At 41.0% G+C, this 22,230-nt stretch overlaps 1 protein-coding gene across 6 annotated transcripts in view; it reads right to left on the bottom strand.

Annotated features, from left to right (window-relative positions):
• The window catches only part of CCM2 (CCM2 scaffold protein), a 326,059-nt gene that overhangs the window by 267,784 nt on the left and 36,045 nt on the right, over positions 1 to 22,230 (bottom strand). For all 6 annotated transcript variants that reach the window (XM_069210904.1, XM_069210900.1, XM_069210899.1 and 3 more), the window contains one exon: positions 9,843 to 10,000. In XM_069210904.1, the coding sequence (XP_069067005.1) occupies positions 9,843 to 9,872 (30 nt within the window). In that variant the 5' untranslated portion in view covers positions 9,873 to 10,000. The remainder of the gene's footprint in view (positions 1 to 9,842; positions 10,001 to 22,230) is intronic.

Genomic DNA, 22,230 nt, shown 5'->3' with positions numbered 1-22,230 from the left:
GAGTATGTTTTTCAGAGAATCCGTTCATATTTAAATACTAGCCTATAGAGTATAATCAATAACTTTGGCTCCTTCAGCACCTGCTTGTACTATATCTCATCCTCCTCCCTCTATCCCTTCTCCAGATAAAGTTCCAGTCCCTTTTATGTCCAGGCTTCTTCATAACAAAGAAAAGCAGTTAAAAATATTCCATGCTGTTTGAGGGTGCTTAAAGAGGTAGTCTCATCCATAAGGATAAACACATAGGAACTAGAAGAAAACGTTCCAGGGATTTTTTTCTTCTAGGTCTCTGATAGGAGATCTTTCCAGTTAACTGATATTCTATTTAGGGATCAGCCTTTTTGTCCTCTCTCAGACCTTTCTCCTGCAAACTGTAGAAGGGATTTTGCGGCAAACCAGTGTCTTTCTGTGGGCACTACATTCTTCCAAAATGAGAAGACTAGGAAGGATGGCAAGGTCACTGTTGGGACACAGAGGAAATCTTGTGAGATCTCCACTATTAATGATGGGGAGGGAAATGTTCAAAACTAAATGGGTCCTAGGTCTGGATGGCCATAATTGCCCTAAAGCTTTGAATGTGTCCATTGTCAAGACTCACAGCCCAAGACGGCATCCAGAAAAAATGTAAAAGGTGAAGATCTAGGTTTCCTACAAGCGGGAGAAGTCAGAAGAGGGTTGAAATTGTACTTTAACTGACATTATAAACACTCTGATAAAAAGTGGATTTTAGAATAATTTTTCTGGAATATGATATGTAACCAATTATGCACTAAACGACAATCTGTTAAATACCTAAGCAAATTGAAATACTCAACATAAAAGAACCATTACTGCAACACATGCATTATGAAATGACATACGTAAGGTGTCCAGGAATGCAAACCAGTAATTATCTACCATCCTAGAACTTCAGTGAAAAATCCACGCATTGCATCTTTCTGACAATTTATCACACAGGTGCAAAGTGGAAAGGTACTAAAACATGTACTGAATCGGGTTAAACAGAGGTCACTGTTATCATAAATACATGAACAATAGGGCACAGAAATCGTGAAAGCAGGTGGTATGTCATTTAGCATACAAGGCTGCAGGCTTCGGCATTCCCACCTCTGCAGCTCTAAGAGCAGGTCTAACGATATAAGCTTGCAGAAAAATCTTAATTAACAGCTGGTTGACTGACAAGTAAATCCAGGGAAGTGCTCATTATTACGACCCCAGGTTCAATCTATATATGGCTACGGGATCTTTTTTTAGGGTTGTGTGTGCTTTATTATAATTATCTTCTTAAATAGATCGATCTCATGCTTACTGATGAGAACAGTCACAAAGATTCACTGATAAAGAGAAGAAACAATATTCACCTATGCTGCTCTCTTTTGTGATATGCTATTGTCAGAATTGAGAAGAAAGACTCACTTCTGCTGATGTGCCTTTTAATATTTGTTAATGGATTGCTTAGTGGCTGGATAAGGGATTGTAAATAAAGGCCCAAAACAGGCGTCAGATGAAAGTCATGTAGCTTGTATGTAGAAGAATTTCACAAGTAGGATCAACTGAGGAAATGGTGGCCAACCATCATTTCTAAACAGAAGCTAGTAAGGGCTTCATGTTCAACAAAAAAAGACAGGTTACACCTATTGACCCACACATTCATAGAGTTCTACCTGCTGCCTCATCTTACAGACTGTGCCACATTTTACCAATTAATGTTGCTTCAGTTCAAAACCTTGAGGCTCACAAGTGATGCTGCTGATCATGGTCCCGCACCTCACCATGCCACATTAATGTAATGGTTTGGTCCAACTAAATCTGATTAACGGTTAGGGAACATGGGAACCCTACCAGGAACTAAGATCAGATGTCTTGGGTATGTTCCTATAACTTAAACGCTACCCGCGAGCCACCTGAGATGAAGGTTCTTCCTGATACATGGGGTGCAGCTCCTTAGCTCCTTCCAGTGTTCAGTTCGATCCCAAATCTCAAAAACATTTTGACACACAGTTTGCAGTAAATTCCTGCTTCAACATTTTGTGGTAACATTACAGACCCTCTGCAGCTTGTAGCTGTTCCAGCATGTTCCGTCTCAACAAACGCATGCACAGAATTTAAAGACAGACTTCAGTGGAAATTTAAACACTCAAAACATACAAATTAAGAATCTGGATAATATCCACACTTAGAGTAAAGAAAAAGAAAGCATAGTCTATCTGCAGCCCAATTCTACTGCTGAGAGGATGACCAGCAAGAAAATTAATCTGCCTTTACACATTCTATGCAGAAGGTGTAAAAATATTTCAGGTTGGAAACCAGTGTAAATTGCTTTCAAAGGACCAGCAACAATTACTGTTGAAGCATGAACATGTGGGAAGCACAACATGGATTAAAACTGCAATTTATCGTCCGTATTTAGGAACAAGATAGAAAGTTCCTCTGTGCACACACAGGTGTCTCGTAAAGCTGTCGCTTTTAAAAACACGTTACAGATCATCTGCTAGTTTAGTTTATCAGAACAGCACAAATGAAATATCTCATCCCATATTAGTAGCCACTGCTAATAATCTCAGTTCAGGATCTGGGAAGCAGAAAACTCTTACCCGAGAAGAAGGTTCCAATTTATCAGAATATTCTAAAATCACAGGTTTTGGCAAAAGTGCAGTGTCTGATTTGAGGGAATCCGATTAGAAACTCTTATCGACCTTGATCACCATGAAGGTTTCACAGAATCTGCCCTTCTAAAGTTCTAGCATAGTGCTGCAAATGATCTATGTTTGTCCTCTCAGATTGCTTTTAAAAAATGCCTAATAAAGGAAGAGTAAAAAAACGTCCCTCCCATCTTGAATCCTGGTGAGATCACTATACATGAAGGGTAGCTCCAGGTGGATTACGTTTGGCTCTGGGGAGTTTTGGGATTAAATCAACTCCCACAAATTAAAATTACCCGGTCCATGAGACAAAGTAAATGAGGTAAGCTTCACTTTCAATCACAAATGTTACACATCACATTTATATAATGCAGTACAGTCATGCATATGGTATCTCACTTCTAGGGCGAATTTAGTTTTCAGTGACAAATTAATAGACAGCAAAATGAAGTTATTTAATATACAGTACTGAAAAATTACATACAACAGAAACTAATGCAGCATTATAACAAAACAGCTCATGCACAAGTTACAAGAGGAGTAGTTACATTTCATACCATATCTGGGGCAAAACGCATTCTAGCTACAAGGAGAGTGAAGTGCTGGATTCCTTTGGGTGACAAGATGTGGTTGCCTGGACAATAAGACAGGCATTGGACATAAATAAAATAAGGAGCACACAGGTCCACATTTCCAGAATCTACTCGCCTGCTGATAGAAGGTGCCATGGAATTTTCACTGTGGTGCATGTTCACTTTTGGATAATGCCTTCAACTTTGTATCATTACACATAGGCTAGCAAGAGTGAATCTTCTTAATCATTCAAAGCATTGTAGGATAATATATACAATGCACTTTTAATCTCATTATGTCCGTTGGGTTTTGTTGGGTCTTCTGACGATTTCCAAACGCTATGGTGCTCTGCTCATCAACAGTAAGAAGTTTACATTACCCAACTGATTTTATTTTAGTTAGGGAGGTTTTCTGGCTGTACCTCTAGATCGTTGCTTTCAACGTTTGCCTCACCCCATTATATCAAGATGAAGTTAGAAATATATTCTGGCCTTAGAACCCCTTAGATTCGTTTCTCTTTTTGTACATCTAAAGTGGCCTTTTATTTATTTCATGTCTCAGCAAAGCATAACACAATACAGAATTTCAACTCAGTGGGGCAAGAACAGAGTTACAGAAAGAGGATGCAACAAAACCTGCAGTTGACGGCCCGGCCCCAAGCCAAGTTAGAACAAAGAGAACAAGATGGGAGCAGTACAGAGTCTCCTTAGAATCTGTGTATGCAGGTGTAAAGTGACATGTTGAGCTATTTCCAAATGGTCATACCACTAGGGTCCAAACGGATACTTAGAAGCCTTGTCTCACAACTGATCTTCATATTGGACTTGTAGTACCATGATGTCAGCAATCTAGCCATAATTTAAGGAAAGCAAATTTTATTTCAATTTTTGACAAACTAAATTGGGGCTTCATTGTGGTGCTTTTACTGATCCAAGCACCGCAGCGGCAGATCCCTGGGGTGGAACTTCTCACCCAGGGTCCATCTCACCTCAGCCCAACTGCAGACAAGGAGGAGGAGGGGCAAGGACTGTGTTGAAAGTTAACAGCGCATCAAGGCTCAAGCAGGCTTCATTGTGCTGCTGTTACCGATCCCAGCACCGCAGTGGCAGATCCCTGGGGTGGGACTTCATCCTGCAGGGTCCATCTCATCGCAGCCCAGCTGCAGACAAGGAAGAAGAGGGGCAAGTACTGTGTTGGCGCTTACTAGCGCATCAAGGCCCCCGTGTCATGAGGGGCACCTGTCCACAGCCGCCAAAGGCCGAGCCACCCCTCTTGGCCCGCGGACCCTGCTTACACAGAACCATTAAGGCATCTCCCTGTTCCGTTAGTGGGTAGGTAGACAATGGGGAAAAGGAAGGCCGCGGCTGTTGCTTTTGCGGGGGAGACTATTACAACTTTAGACTCCTTTCTGTCTGATACTAGCCGCTTGAGTCTTGTCTAAGGAGGTCAAGTTAACTGAGCGGCATCTTTCATGGGAGTTAGGCCCAGACATCCCCTGCAACAAGTGTGTAACCAGTGGGCATGCCCCAGGGGGACTGTCCCTTGACTCAGGGACATCTATTTCCCCCAAAAAACATCGGGACTTGTTGCCAACAGCAGGATACACTGCTGTCTAATGAACCTCCAGTAAAAAAGGAAGGGGGGGGCATTGCAGAAATGGTCTGCTACTGTAACAGAACCTCAGGGTCTATGGGGGGAGAAACGCAGCATTGGCAGGGGCGGAATCCTAGTATTACTGATGCGTTTTGCGCGAGGGTCGAATTAATGATGAAACTCCTTTTAAAACCCTTGCAGGACAGGATGGACAAAATTGAGGTCAAACTACCGTCCATGGTGGCTAACCACTACGGGAGGCGTTCCTCTGACTTTTCAGGGGGATCAACTATGACGAGGTGACAATACCAGTATTCAGGCAGTAAGGGGCACATGTGCTTACTCCAATCCCTAGTACCCCATTTCAGAAAGAAAGGGGATAAGCCTGTGGCTCCAAAGAAGGCAACTGAGCCCCGGCAGATCAGGGCATTGTAGACCATGACACCAGCTGTAACTATTGCACACCCCAATCCTCAGGGCACACTCACCTATGCAAGCAGGGGCGTCTCACAGGAGCAGGGCAGCCAGGGGAATAGGTCATATTGTTCTGTGTGTAAGGTTAATGTGTCTATTGAAGATCTAGTTCAGAGGGAGGGCTATGAGCAGACAAGACTCCAGCTATCCCCAGCGTCCACCCCATATGTGATTGTTTTGGCAAACGTTTCATGTATTAGGCCATTCAAGCATGAAACTACTGAGCAGCTGATCGCCAAGGCTGTGCACTGGTTGTCTCTGAACACCACCCGGGGGTAAGACGTATTACCATACATTTTGATGGCTAGGAGGGTAGACTGAGTGGGTGCAGCATCCAAGTCGATTCAAGGGGACTGAATACTTGTCAATTTTAGTTCCCCAGGGTAGGTGGTCAATTTCTTAAAGATTTTATTGTCCCCAGGTAATCGGTCATCCACGATTACTGCCTTCTTACTAGGCTTAGATTATAAACCCTGATGCCTGTTAATGCAGTGTGGAGGTCGAAGTAGAGGAAATCTGGGTAAAACTAGTCAGAAGGGGACTGTTGGCTATCCTCCTGGGCTTCATCTAACAAACAGATTTCAGCCACTGTGGGGGTTGGAGGGATGCAACTGACTTCATGTTAGGCTTCCTATTGAGCCCTGCCCTCTCATTATGAGTAGGGTACGGCCCCGTGGTGGGCCAAGTATAATGGCTCATCCCCCTCCCCCCCCCCAGCTGAAGCGGTGAAGATTTTAAAGTGGAACATTGCGTGGCTGAGGAAGAAGATAAGCAAACCCGTATGGTTGGAAATGGTTTCAAGCTACCAACTTTTATTCCTTCAGGAGACATGGGCAATTGACACATTTGATATTGATGGGTACCAGTCATACTTCACTTCTGCCTGTTTTCTCAAGGCAGGGTTAAGAGAGAGCTGGCTACATTTATAGCGAATACCTTTGTAGGGGAAATTAAGCAGTTTAGCAACTCTTCCCACTTCCAATATACACTATTTGATTTAAATTTAGACTGGGAGCTTTTGTTAATTTCTATACCAACATCTTTGATGGCTCTGCCCATTCAGTGATTGAAGCACTGGAGAATAGTGTTAGTCCCCTTAAGGGCTTCCTCCAGAACCCGGTGGAAATTGTATGGGTAACGGATTTTAATGTACATTCCTGCACAGTCTCCTTGACATCAAATTGTGGGCTTACTGAATCTAGAAAATATCCTCTTACCCACTTTAAGCACAATGCTTATGGTTAATGCTCGGATCCCAACTTTTTTAGGAGGAATTCGACCCACTACAACTAATTATATGCTTAGCCCAGAACTGGTAGGGGAATTCCTGGGGATTTCCAGGCTATTTTTACTGGCTTCAGTGATCATGCTCTCCTGTTTTGTAGTTTAAAGGGGTTGGGGACAATGAAGCCCTGTACCAGAAACGGGTATCAGCCCACTTTGGGGGAAGAAAAATGCTTTACCATTAAATGGGCAAGGGTGGATAATGCCAAATTCCTGCCCTCTCTTTTTCGGGACAGCCACCAGGCATTTTCCATATGTTTAGATGAAGAAGCGGATCCTGACATGATTAAGGAAGCATTTCGGGAAATTACAAAGGCTATTAGAACAGCACTCATGAGACTCGCCAATATAAAGAGGGACGAAGCTGGGGGCGGTCAAATTCCGTATGTACTAAAGCCCTTGCCAGACTCCCCACCGATTTGCATGTTGTGCCGAGAAACTGATTTCTGATAAACCAGACCAGGGTTGAATATCGGTTAGCGAGGAAGGTCTGTGCCAGAGAGATTAGGGAGAAGGTGTGGGAAGATCTTAGGAGGGCAAGTGAAACGAGACAGTGCTACATTTTGGAGGGTAGTGAACTCTTCCTATTTCAAAGAGAGGCCTGACTATTCTATAGACGTCCATGTGCGGGCTATGCAGTGGGTGGAGCATTTTTCTTGTCTGTACTCAGATTTGCAAGGGGGTGACAAGAGTGCGGAAGGATTCTGTAACTCGCCCATGCCTTTGTCTGTGGCCTTTTACCTGAAAGAAGTAAAAACTGCCCTGAGGGGTCTTATAGGAAAAAAGCACCTGGGCATGATGAAGTCCCTGTTGATCTCTTCCCAGATTGTCAGGAGGTGTGGGCCACACTTCTAACTAATGTTTTTAATACATTTGCTAAAGCTGGGTTGCCTGTGACATGGCATAAACTGTTATTGTCCCCGTTTATAATAAAAAAGTAAATAAAAAAAGGGATAGATCCTTTCCAGTAAACTATAGGCCCATATCCCTCTTGGACTCTACAGCAAACATTATGGGCCATATCCTGCTGCAGAGGTTAGAGGAGTGGGCACAAGCAAAAGCGTTCTTGTTGACACTTAATATGGTTTTAAGAAGGGAATTGGCTCAATTGACTAATGCCTGAATCTTAGTTTGGCTATTTCTAAATATGCTCGGATTAAGAAAGGCACAGTGTTCATGGCTTTTGTGGAACTATCAGACGCCTTTGACTGTGTTACCCACTCAAAGCTCTGGTCCTTTATGTCTGAGATGGGCACAGGGAAATAGATCACAACCTTTATTAGGCACTTGTATTTAGGGACCAAAGCATCTGTGCGTTATGGCAGAGACAAGAAGTGTACAGATACATTTGGCATCCGGCGTGGTGAGGCAAGGGTGCGTACTTTTTCCCTTTCTATTTTCTTTGTATAAGAATAGAATTGAGGCAGTCCTCACCTCACAGCCCCGAGATATTCCCCATGTGGGGGCACACCATCTGCGGATTTTATTATACACGGACTTCACAGTCTTAATTGCAAGGACAGGGCAAGTTCTACAGGGCTTAATCGGTGATTATGTTAGCTTCATGAAACACTTTGATCTTCAGGTTAATGCCAAGAAAACATTTATAATGGAGGTGTGGGAAGTTTCCTAAGAGAACCCCACACTTTTAAATTAAGAATACGAGAATTGAAGAGACGTTTACTTTCTCTTATCTGGGGGTATTATTTGATAGTAAATTCACATGGAAGCCGATGGTGGGAAATAGAGTGGTTCTGTTGGAAAAGTCAGTGCTAGGGTGCAGGGCTTCAGCAAGAAATTGGGCATCACCTCTGTAATAGAGCTTTGGTCTGTATATGAATTTAAATCAGGGTCTGTGGATTCTTATGGGGCAGGTATTTGGGGTATTGTGAACACAGGTGTGGTTCAAAAGATGAAAACCTTCCGTAGGAGCATGCTAGCAGTCCTGGGTGGGTTTTCTACATTTTTGTGTCACGAGGAGCTTGGCATGCCATATATTGAGGATAAAATAAAGCTTGTTTTGTTATTGCTGTGGCGAGCCATTTGGGCAAGGGAATCTGCCCCACTGAATCACTTGGTTATTAAATGACTGTTTAGCCATGGTTGGGGCCTTAGGTATCCCTTGGCTGGCCTATGTTAAATTGATGTTTGAGAAGAATGAGCTCAGAGAGTTGTTTTCTAGTTCAAGTACATGTAGTTCCTTCTCTAAATGCACGCTGAAAGAGAAGTACTTGGGGGGGCGAGGAGGTCCACCAGAGTGGCGGCCAATCAGCACAAATCATCTGTCTGGCTGTACAAGCAAATACCTCATCAGGAAGTAGTCCAATCTTATTTGTCTGATATTTAGAATAGGTAGCATCTTTTTATCCTCACAAGATTTCGATTTAATTACATCCCTTCAATGGTGGGATTTCCATCCAAGTGCAATTCCCAGGCAGACCTAGATCCCTGTTCATGTGAGGGTAATTCTGTGCAGTTCACTATTCATATTATGTTCTTTTGCCCCTTTTACTGTACAGCGAAGAAAAAGTTGTTGTGCCCACTGCTTAAGTCTCTGACTTTTCAGCCATGTAAACCAGCACTGCTATTTCTTCAACAGCTACAGTCTCCCCTGGAGTGTCACAATGTTGGAAAAAAATGTTGTCAGGTGGCGTACAGATTAATTTGACCTCTCCTGGTCCTGTGGCACTTATCCCATGACATTATAACCTACATATGTGGACTTCCTGGTGTTAATCTTGATTTTATAATAATATGTATTTCATAATTGATTTATTTTGTAATATTAGATCTTTTGCATGTTACGTTTACTTTTTTAAATTTATATTCTTGTGTTTTATTTATTAATGTGCTTTTATGCTGCTGAAATGCTGCAAATAGAGTATGACGACTGACTAACTTGTACAAGGGACAAAAAGTTTCTGGAAAAAAAAAATGCAATTTACTCTACAAACAGCACAGTATTGTCTCCAGAATTCAGGTAACAGGCAGACCACTGCAGCTTAAACATAATACACTTATGTAATAGTAAACACACCATCTTCAATCCATTAGCAACACACCAAAAAAAGACATCAATCACATCAAGAAAGCACAAAACTAGCAGAGCTCTTTTCACGTAAAATTCTAGATGTCGGCAATCAGCAGTTTCAAAGTTTGGCTGTATGTTCTAATTTTTTTGTTTCAAGAACCCCTCTCAGACCAAAGGACTTTTCCCAAACTTTTTTTTTTTTTCTTTTTTTTTTTTTTTTTTACAGAATAAACACTTAAACTCACCTTTTTTGCTTTCTTTGAGTCATCTTCCATGTCTCACCTCTGCCGTCCCCTCCCCAGGATCTCTGAAAGAGCAGGCGCCTCCGCTACTCCAGAGGACATCCCTGCAACTGTGCTGTCACTGTGTCACTTCTGATGACATCACTGCAACTCCTCGAGACCTAAACAAAATCACCATAGCAGTTGGTCACGAATGACACCACAGCAACCCATCACTCAAGTGCTAGTGCTATTCATTGTTTACCCTGCATCTATTCTTGATCTTTAAATGACTAATCAATTAAACTTTCCAGTAAAGTCAATCCTCTACTAAATGATGCCGTCTAGAAACTCCGTCTTATCAATGATGTGACTGAAACACCACCCTGATTGTTATATTGCTATCAACCAAAAACCCAGATCTATCAAGGTCGATACAACCGTGGCACTCCTCACAAAGACGGTGCAGCAACCTCAGAATCCTCCATATGTAAAGAACACCAATTTATATGGAGAATTATTGTAACCTCAGAGCTTTAATCTGAACTACAGTGCTGCGGCAACACCGGGGCTCTTTGCCTGTCCATGATGGCAACCTCAGAAGTCTTGGCATGCCTATACCAAGAATCGACTGCCATTACCTGCATTACATCCGTAGCTTCACAGAAACCCCTAAATGCTTGCCCCGCCTGTTGTGGCACTCTAATACGGAAACCTTGTTGTAGATCATCTTAGCAGTAAATCCTTGCCTTTGATGTCGGTGTGATCCCAGAACACTTGCCATGACCATGAATGCACTTAAAACTCAAAATGTTCACCCTGTCCTCAATTGCAATAATCTTTATCATATCAGTGGTAAAAGTCACCCCAGCACCCTCACCATAGTCATATCATTGGAACACCAGAATAATCATACCCACGATTTTAGTAACACCACGACTCGTCTTTCAAATGATTTCAGTAACATTACCTATGACAGTGACATCACTGTAGTGACATAAATAAACCACGTCAATGTCACTGAAGTCCTGAACTCACGAGTTTAAGTATGTCCAGAATCCCCACCTTCCCTTGTCATTTTAACACCAGGACATCCACTTTATAATTCTAATCTCAAAACCGTTGCCCCACCCCCAGTGATGACTAGAAGCAGAGAAGATCCCAACATGTTACCTTTCTATCCCCAGAACTCTTATACCTTCTGCAGGTCGCTGTAACCTCAGACCAATTGCACTGCTTTTGATTATGCTGCGACCCATTACAGACAAAATAGCTTCCTAAAGCATACGCCACATGGACAGAGCGCTGTAAACTTTTAATCAAATGGTTTCATTGCCATTTACTTAGCCACTGCAGTAACACCCCCTTTTCCTCTTAGCCAATTACACCTTGGGAATTAATGTGACAAACTTCACGCACATTGTCAGGCTAATAAGATCTACTTCTTCACCAAATACATTAAATCAATATAATGTCATCTCCTCTAGCCAGTAATATTACTGTGTTTTTTTTGGCCAATGTCTGCCAGCCTTGGGCACTAATGGCACTCTATCCCCTCTAGTTACTTCACCCTTCTGCCTAGGAAATACTTAAATACACCTGTATGCATATGCCACTGCGGTTGTGAAATTCCTTTAACCTGAAGCAAAGAGCACATTTTTTCGTGGTCAGAGAGAACAAGTTTTCATGTAACTTTTCCAAGATGCAGAAGTAAATTTAACCTCAAACCAGGAGGCTCTTGTTATGGATAATATGGCTAAAGCAAATAATCCCTTAACATATCTTCATTATACGGAATTAAACAAGTAACTACCTGCTTCTGGTGATACAAGTCTAATCTCCTGCCTCCCAATTCAGACCTTAAAAAAATCCTATTGACCATGCCTCTCTAACTAGCAGCGCCCATACGCTGATCAAAAGGGGGCCTGTTCTGGTCATCGGTTTTCAATGCATTTACACAAAACACATCCAGCTGTTAGTATGGCCTTGCAGCGCCATCAGGGCCAATCTTCACACCGTCTTTTCGAAGGTGCCGAAATATTTCGGGCCTGGGCCGGTTCTTGCTAAGTAGTATATTTGGGGTTCTGCTCTTTATCTGCAATATATGTTCTTTAATACCCAGGTTAACAGGATATTGCATTTAATGCAAGTGCCTTGATATCTTGCCAAAAGACCGATAAAATCTGAGGCCTGTTTTCTGCTGCATGTGTAATTAGCAAAGTGTTTTTAAAGTTGGCATGCTGTCACTACTTAACAGACACAGGAAAAAAATGCTCAAACCTGACATGGACGAAGACATTTTTACTAAACTAGCATGTATTTTTTAAACACAACTTTAAAAATAGTTTCGTAATGACGCTTTAAAATGTAAATGTTCAGTTACTGATAAAAGCTCCTAGTATGGTCAAACAAGGGAACTGAATGTCAGGTGAAAACAATAGATTTGGCTAAGATCACACCATTTGGCAAAGCAGAGAATCTCAAACTGTAGTCTGTTTCCTTGATCCTCGATTACCAATTCAGTCCCTGGACTATAAGCAGTATATGTTTACTCACAGAATCGTTTCGAAAAATGAACAATGTATTACAGTAAGTATGTCCCTCTGCCAGAACAAGTCACAAGACCCTTCCTCCGAATCTTGGGTAAAAACGGGGGCCACAGCAGAATCAGAACAGTAGTATATTCAAAACTCTGCTACAAGTAGAACTGTGGACTAACGAGAAGTCTCACATGTTCAGTGCCTTATTGACATCAAACGCTGATATAAATGGAACTTGTTCAGAGAAAAATACATGGCATATGCGACGTGATGTATTTTCTTGGGATAGTAGGTAAGTGATTATCAAGCAATATTCTGTTTGAGATCTGCTAGCAACTACTCTGGTACCAGGGCCACTAATGCTACTGCACTTATGGGACAACCACGTTACTGCCTTTGGGCGCTTAACTCTCCAGAGATAGTGAAGACAAGCAAGCAAGAATAACACTATGAAGCAATGGGGATAGATGCGCATATAAAGCATGACAGAAAACAATACTCAACATAATATCCTACCACTGATCTAGCTTACAAAATTAATTGGCCTTTTATTTGCAGATAAGTAATACACGCAGTTAAGATATACATCGAAAACTAGATGGTGCTAAAACCTCTTAGGGCCATGATGTGACCCCAATCGTGTTTTATTGGTTTTACGCATTAGGTTTTTTAAAACACGGACCGTATGACCAGTTTTATTTTATGAAGCAGTCCTCAAGTCGGGCTACTTCAGGATATCTTGGTTTTACACAAAACGTTGACTAACAAGGTATAAGATATTAGGTTAAAGGACTAGACAAACAGACGACAGTGCACCAATCTCTGCAGGTCTGGCCTTCGATTTAAAATTGTCTTTGGCTTCAACAATGGTCCAGTCAATGGTCTAAAGCCCCATTTGCTGATCTGGTAGCATAAGAATAGCAAAATCCTTACCGCCAATGCTTTTAGGCTGTTAAGAGTCTTGTATCCCAGTTGATTATGCCAGGGTATGATAACTTATCCAGGCACAACAGAGTTTAAGGTTTTCAAAGACCATTGCAATGGGGACAGGTGTAGTATTGGAGTCATGAAGCCTCTACCCACAGGAATACCTATCTTTACGGGACATTATTTTAGAAAATACAAGCTGCTGTCACATTCCCAATGATAGAGCCACCCACATGGCCCAAAGACTTCACAAATTTCCCTTAGAACGTGTGAATTAAGGTTAGAGACCAAATGCTACTTAAAATGATTATATCACTGAAACTGCAAAGGCTAGAAATATGTCTTAGACGGTTACGAAATCAGGACGTTAGGCTTCCAGTAAGACAACCAGATTTGATGTAAGTTTGTAAAGGGTCCAAGCATTCAGGTCTCTCTGGGACGAGAAGGGCCCACAAAAGCATCAAAAGGGTACCTGGGATATTAAGGGCTGACGCAGGATTGGGGGGGGGGGGGGGGGGCAGGGGCCTTAGCCCTTTTAGAGCTTCTGCACTGCCAACTCATATTCTGGTAATTTATGCATCAAGTAAGTGCCATTTAGCTGTTCTATAACCAGCATGACAACCCAGAGGGCTGTTGGGATGGACCACCTCACGGCAATCCCAATATCGGAAGCATTAACCGAAGACTGTGCCACGACTTGCAGGGTGAAACATCTCATCCTCATCACTTTAATCAAGAGAGACAGCACCACTTTCCTTCCAAGCTGCTTATTTACATACAACTGCCAGTGGTAGTCTGAAACTGTGAGAAAAAGATCAATAAGGTCAAAGGTGATGGAAAGAGCGTAGCTGGAGCCTCATCAGTAATGCAGCTGATCGCAGTGTCTCTTTGGTTTGTTCATACTGGCTTGGTGGCTCTTGGTGCTGTGACACCACGGGCTGGTGGCAAGCCTTGAGAGACCACTGTGCCTTACAACTATGCCTTAACATAGGGCTCACGGCGAGGCCTGTCGACGGGCTGTTTCTGAATTAAACAACAACTGAGAGCCAATACCAAATCGAACTACAGCTCTGAGGACCAGATTCTGAACTTGAACAAACTTGGGACTGGATCTAAAGCTTTTCGGAACCCTTTACCTATGACATTTTAGTAATAGTAATGCTTATTTCGGGGAAAACCCAAATCAAGCATATATAAACAACTACAGGAAACAACATTATTGCATGAGATAAAACCTACTTCTAATATGTTAGTAAAATGTAATTAAAAAGTTAAAATCAGAAATCCATTAATACAATATAATCCATAAAAAAAACAGATATACAAGTACTCTAACTGGATCTCAAGCACCAAACTGAATGTAAATATTTAGACACAGCAGCAACCATTCACATATTACTGTCAGTTCTTAGGAACCTTAAAGCTTTTTCAAACTCTTATAGCCATATCCCTGCAGAAGGAAATTGGCCATTTCCTTCTGATATTATGGTATAGTGAGCAAAAAAAAAGAAAGCAGACAATAAATTCAGACTACATCTTACAGGAAGAATACATTTCCAAGCAATCAGTATTTGCTTGCCATTTGATATGGAAACAATTAACTGATAGCATTTCAACTTGAAATTTAATAAATAGCGTTTGCACTTAGGTTGGTTCTATTTGATCTAAAAACTGTTTACACATTATTACGTTTTTAAAGACTAAAAACCTCTGTCAAATAACTCAAATAACCCACTTTCCTTTAAACAGACCCAATATCTAGTTCGAACAACAGCAGCTGTTTCCCTGGAAGTGGGCTGAGGAGTATCCCAAATGTAATGTAGGTCCAGCTTATAAAACCAGAACTTAGTGCAAACTAAGCATGCTAATTTACATTCTTTGTCCGTATCTCTCAATTCTGCGAGTGCTTCCTTGTATACTCCTAATGATTTATTGAACCACAATCTAAGAATGTACAACAGAGGTCTAAAATTAACTAGACCCACTACACTTTTAAACTCCAAACTGACCGAAGTGTACAGGCATCTGTATTACACTTTGAGGGAAATTAAAAAGTACACTCAGAAATCTGTTTTCCATACAGACACGATTATTCCAATTGAAATTACCCCATAATTTAGCACCATACAGGGATCGCCCAGGCTTTTGGCGTGGTATATTTCCAAAACAGATGATATTTGGTAATATATAGTAGATTCACGTAGTTCTATTACAGTGGCAACTTTGTGATGAAGGGCCAGGTAGCTTTTTGTAATCTGTGGTGGTCATGACATTGAATTGGCCAAACATGCCCCTAAATAGTTGAAATCCATTACTCTTTCCAAAAAGGTGTCACCCAATTTTATATTGCTTCTAACGGACCTATGTAGATTGAATGCCACAAATTATTTGTTCTGGGGTTAATTTCTAATCCATGCTGTGAGCAAAAGTTTGAAAACCTACTAAGCAGGATTTAATTGCCCATAAGGGCCTTAGAGACAGGTAGGGTGTCTTCTGCAAAGAGTAAGGCTGGTATTTTCTGATCAAATAATTTAGGGGAATCCTTTCACAATCTTAGAGCAATTTCAATAATGTCATTTATATATAATTACGGCTCCCAGATTTCAGTTTTTACGGATAAATACAGATAGAAAACAATGTGTTTCCTGTCTGTATTTGTTTTTAAAAGTGGAAAAATAAGGAAAATCGTGCTTCTTGTGGGTGACTTTCCAAGCGGTCTTTTGCGATTTCCAGGACAACATCTGAGCAGATAGCATGGGAAGTTGGGGGGGGGGGTGTGAAAAACCCCAAAAAACAGGTTGAGATTTCACTAAGTACAGGCATGTTCACATATATTTGTATGATAAAGCCGATATATACTTGTGGGCGTAATGTTTCGTTATATGTGACTGCTTAATTTGCTAAAATGTGACAGGTAGATAAGTAGGAGTGCATGTTTATCAGTTAAATAAATGAGGAAACATACCATTGTACAACTACATTTATATTCAAAACAAAAAATAATTATGGAGAAATATAAATACAATGGCTAAAAAAAATAATTATGGATAAATACAGACAGAAAGGTAAAAAAAAAAAAATACCACAAAACCGGAACCCTATATATAATGTTAAAAAGGTTGTGCCAACACACATTCCTGGAGAACTTGAGGCCAGATGTTAAACTAATCAGTCAATACTCCCTTCTTCCCCCACTTGACACATGCACAGTTATCAGTGCATAGACTTATTATTGGTTCTAATAGATTCTCTAGCATTCTCAAATTCCTACATTCCACCCAGAGGTTGGACTGCAATATCAAGTCTAAAGTTGCCCTTAGGTCTGCAAATACCGCACATTAATAACTGGTTCAACACTTTTCTAAAGCAATAAAATAACGCAAAATACCCAATCGATGATGATAGTATGTAATCTAAACCCCGCCTGGAGATGCAATAAAACCGGACTCATTAATTCATTGATAGAAGCCAACCAACAGTTGAATACTAATTGCTTCCTGTACATTATCAATTAAACTAATTGGCCCATAGGTCCCTGTGTTATCGCTATTTTTGTTTTTATAGACCAAAATAATCTTGGTCCCTCCTCAGGACAAAGGAATACTCGGATCAGCTAAAACTGCATTGGAGAGGACATTCAAATATGGTCCACAACCAGCAGGTTCAGATCAAGAAAGGTCCCCTGGGATCCTATCTTGGTGCTTTATCAGCTTTAACTGACCTCAATCACAACAACTGTTTCATCTAATGGGAAAAATAGTGTAGTCCCAAGTTCAACAACACTCTTACTGCCAAGTTCCACAGTAGAATTTATTTTTAAGGGCACAGCCTACCAAACAGCGCAGCTGTCTGGTTTGCTAAAGACATCTCAGGAACTTTCACAAAGTTGACCTACGAATGCCTTCCCCTTGTTATGTACCATTGGCTTTGTGGTTTGCAACTCTCACATTTTTGGTTTTCCATTAGCTGGCTTTATTTGCTTTAGGCTCTCCTGGCTCGGTTTGTCCCTGCCGTCGCCAAAACCGTGTACTTCCACAAACTCACTTTCTATTAACAGGCCTTTAAATATGTTAGTTCAGCATTTCTGCAGTACAAAAAAAACCTCTTTTGTTTAATTAAGAACACTAAAGTTTGCTGCATGTACAACAAGAATCAAGCCTACATGTAAAGAGGCACATAACCCATGACTTGCTTTTAGTTTACCAATAGCATCATCATCAGGGCAGAAGTGTTTCTCAGTTTGTTTAAACACTCACTTTAAAAAAATGTATTACTAAACCATGATGTGGTAGCATACTGTCATCTACACACAGTAAATTTCCAAGAAATGTCCAAAAACCTTTCCACTAACTTGCTTTACTGATAAAACTATATAGTATATTAACAATCTGTGAAAACTGTTTCAGAAAACATATCCCTTGCACAGCAACACGTTAAGTATTCTTATTTGTTTTCATCCTATTAAAATATATTTTTCAACACACAGAAATACAAAAAATTGCCTTTCACAGCTACTGATATATATTTTGAAATGTTTGTACGGATGACTTAGTCATTTAAATGTTGTGTGCTAGGAAAACCCTGACACCCTATAGCCTTCTATTTCTCACTCTAAATAGCAAGTCAGAAGGAAAATTAATTCTAAAACAAACTGACTTTTGGCCGTCTGTGATTACAGAGCAAACGTGACATACAAGAATTAAAGGCATCTTTTATGGCCCCTCCACTTTCTGACTGAACAGAACACCTATTCAGTGTCAACTCACCAGAAGGGGCGAGTAAGTCCTAAAAATAGCTCAACCGGATCAAATATGACTCACCATAGTGAGTGGTCAAGTAGATTTTTCAAACCCTGTCCTAGAAAATATTTTTGAACAAGCAAATCTGCAGGTATAGATTTGCTCATGCGAAAATCGGTTGAGTGTTTACAAGTTTACCTTCCCTTTAACCACTTTTTCCCCAACCCTGGAAGAAGTTTTACTTCTGGCCCTTGTCAGGAGTACATGTCTAACCTTTCTCAATATGGGTAATAATTAGAGAAGAGCTGGGAAAACCCCTTAAAACATGCAAGCTAGTAGGTTTGAACAGACTCAAAAGAGCATTCCAACACTGGAACTATTGCTTACCACTAGGTTCGTCCCGTGTATGTTGCTCTGCGGAAAGGTGGCTAAATAAGAAAGCTGCTAGCATTCAAGTCATACTATGGTATTAGCCTGGCATAATTAGAGAGGCTATTATCAGAGCTCCTATCTTGTACTGTATTGCATTGTAAGTGTATTTACATAGCGCTTACTACCCCTGATGAGGCGTCAAATCACTTATTGCATATATAACGAGATTGCTGCCACAATTTGCCATTCCAGTCTACATCACCCCACGCCACTAACTTTCAACCATGCTGGTGTACGAGGAGGCTAAAATACACTAGCAAAGCGATAGCTCTTGCATAGGCTAGTCCTATTGGCTTTGCCAATGCTTGTTCTATTAGGGAAGAATAAAAGTCGGAGAAATATTGGTGTCTGTGGTTGGATATTAAAATCTACCTCTCTAGTAGTTTTTGCACTGCCATGTGTAAAAGATGCCAGAAGGATCTAGTTTCCTTAGCTTTAAAGGTCATGACCAATGCTCACCAGAACACCTCTAGCCACCTATTTATGTTTTTACTTGGGATCAGAACTGACTTATAGTTTTTCCTATGTTCTATTATCTCAGCCCTAATGCCTCCTTTAATTGCCAATAGTAAATAAGGTTTTGCTTCCCTATAGCTACAATCAAAGCACAATGTAACTCTCGATTTGAGGTGCGGGTTGTGCTCCTAAGAAAATAATATCCAAGTGCTGTAAAGAGAGTATGATAAATTTCTATTATTGGAATATCCTTGGTCAAAGACTTTGTATAGGTTTCAAGGATGTCAGAGACAGTGTTATATATGCTGGCAAGCACTTTTGGTCTTGCTTCTACTGAAAGGCATTTCAAACATCTCCCATTAAATGCATAAAAAGCAGAAACAAAGGGTGCATTAGTAGGTGCAAATAGATCAGCGAAAGGAGAATTATTCATAAAGAGAATCAGTACATTGTAATCACTATCATTCCTATCCACCACTACCATTGCATGAAAGCTAGACCAAAGCTGTAAATCTAGTAGAATTTAATCTAGTTTTCTAGTGTTCTTCCCACTTCCTGATATTAGTTAGAATGCCCACTACAAGACCACAAAGCATACGTCAAGGTAAATGATGCTTTCTGTAGCGCGGGAACAGGCCACATTTTTAGGTGAAGAGCATAAATACCTCTGGCCACACCCCAATCACTCATAAGCAAAACTGGTATGTTTAGGGGCTCAAAGGTTGCATTATAATCGCCTGCCAAAGGAAGGGGACACTTTGAACACTCATTCCCAAATAATAATCCCCTAAACAAAAAATAGGAGATTCTATATTTTGTATGAAGCTTTGGTTAAAAACATTGCTTATTTTAAGGTAAGAGGCAATGGCAGAGGAAAGAAGAAGCCCCATAAAATCAGGAGTCCTTATAACTGAAGACGGACTTTACAAGCCAAGGATGATTTTAGCCATCCAGCTAATCTGCTGGACAGACAACCAGTGGCTGATGGTCTTGCATCAATACTAGAATTTAAATATTCTGATGTATGGGTTGGTGATAATGCTCAGGTTTATAGAAAAAGACACATATGAAAATTGACAATAAAAACACCCCATGTTGAATCATCAAGATTAGCTTTGTAACCTGCCACAGTCCATGATAACAGCCGAAGAGTGGGACATCATGTGGCTTACACCTCAAATGGACAGTACCTTTCCCTACACCTCATGCACTAGGAATTACTGGGATATTTTCATTTGGGAACACCACTACGGTGCCTGGTGTTTCCCCATAGTACAAGTGAGCAGCCATCTGTAGAACATTGGATACGATCATGTCAATTTATCTCAGTCAAACCAGAATTCAGACTAGGGTCTAATATCTCTAATAGAATCAGCTGGAAAAAAAAGAGGTCTACTTGATCAAGGCAGTGTGTTCAGCTTGAACCAAATCACAGAACCACTGGAGGGAGTAGTATGCTGATCGAGAACCACCAAACTTTCTAGCTCATCACAAGTCAGGCCCAGTGCGAAGTAATCATGTAGCTTAGTATGGAGGGAATTGTGCCAAACAAAAGATGTATGAGCATATTATGGAGAAACGTTGACAACTCTGATTTATACAGAATATCGCTTTATTCTTCAATGAGGCATTACCCTCTATGCTTTAGATGCCAATTTAGGTGCCTCTACCATATGTTTAGCTGCTTATTTCTATGCGGTACAGAGCTTAATCTGCAATTTGCTTCCTCTGCTCCCCTTTATGCATCCGCTCTTATAATTATGCAGTCGAGGGTAACTAGGAACATTAAAGGTAGTTGGTGTGAATTTCACCTTAAAGCCCAATGAATATGGATGAATTGAGCAGTGATCAGCAAGGTTTTGTGTCTTGTGTGATCTGTTAACTCTACGCCATCATCCAACACCGGACCCAATTTTACTTTCCTCTTTGTAACAAGGTGGTTGACAGTGTCAGCCTGTGCATACACACACCCGTTCTGCTGCCTTGTGTGTAGAGTCTTCCCTACACAAGTACAGCTCTCGTCTTGGCAACCCCTCCTTGTATTAGGTCATCAATTTTGATAATTAGTGCCAGCACTATTTCCTTTAATTGATGAACTCCACAGCAGTGAATGTATTAAACCAAACTGATTATTACTGCCATCAACCATCAGTAGAGATTGGCAAATGCTGTGACAATATAATTGACAGGCATATTATAATTCATATGTGTTGGAAATGTTTTTTTTTTGTTGTTTTTTTTGCAGGGTTATCCCCAAACATTATGTCTCTGACGTCCCGTTTTTGACTGTGTGCTGAATTCTGTTTTTGATGGTTTTAGGACTTTGGGCACATTACCACTGCTGAACAGTGCTAAAGTGCTCCCCATCTTGATCATCCTAGTAAAGTGCACTATGTGTGCCCAGGGCCTGTAAATCAAATATAACACTGACTCTGCTACCCACGAGTAGCCCTGCAAACATGTCTCGTGCCTGGCATTGCAGTGCCTGTCTGTGCATTTTTAAACTGCCATTTCAACCTGGCATGTGCACCCACTAGTCAGGCTCAAACCTGGCCTTTTATTACCTGTAAGTCACCCATAAGGTGAGCCCAAGGAAGCCCCATGAACAGGGTGCAGTGTATGTAAAAGGTAGAACATGTACTAGTCACTTTTACATGTCCTCGTAGTGAAATACTGCTAAATTTGTTTTTCACTATTGAAAGGCCTATCTCTCCTAAAGTGTAACATGGGGATTGCCTTGAAATATCTTAAGTGTAATATCCCATTGGGAGCAGATAGAGATATGGAGTTTGGGGTCTCTGAACTCACAATTTAATAATACATTTTTGTGTAAAGTTGTTTTTTTGAACTGTAAGTTTGAAAATGCCACTTTTAGCATTTTCTTGCTTAACCATTCTGTGCCTCTGTCTGTCTGTAAAATACACGTCTGGGTCAGGATGACACTTGGGCTGTGAATTCACTCTAGACAGTCACACAAAGGGAGATGAGGTGTGCCCTGCACTTCCCGATGGGTCTTCCTAGGCTAGGGTGGTAAGAAGAGCTGACACTTGCATCTGAATAGGGTAGTGCCTGTCCTCACACAAAACTCTCCAACTCCCTGGAATATGACTTGGACTAGGACAGGGAATGGCAGGGTCTTGTGCACTACAAAGACTTCTCTTTGAAGTTTGCCTACTTCAAAGACAGAAATTGGTATAAATAATGGGCCTTTGACACCACATAGTTAGAACACTTATGGACTGAAGACATTCTGCCAGGAAGAAGAGCTGGATGCTGTAGGAAGTAGCGCCACTCTGCCTGTTGATTGGTTGTGCTGGC

This window comes from Pleurodeles waltl, chromosome 10 (assembly GCF_031143425.1).
Source record: "Pleurodeles waltl isolate 20211129_DDA chromosome 10, aPleWal1.hap1.20221129, whole genome shotgun sequence".
In the NCBI taxonomy this organism is placed as follows: Eukaryota; Metazoa; Chordata; class Amphibia; order Caudata; family Salamandridae; genus Pleurodeles; species Pleurodeles waltl.
Note: the sequence above shows the minus strand (reverse complement) of the source record. Positions and strands in the feature narration are given on the sequence as shown.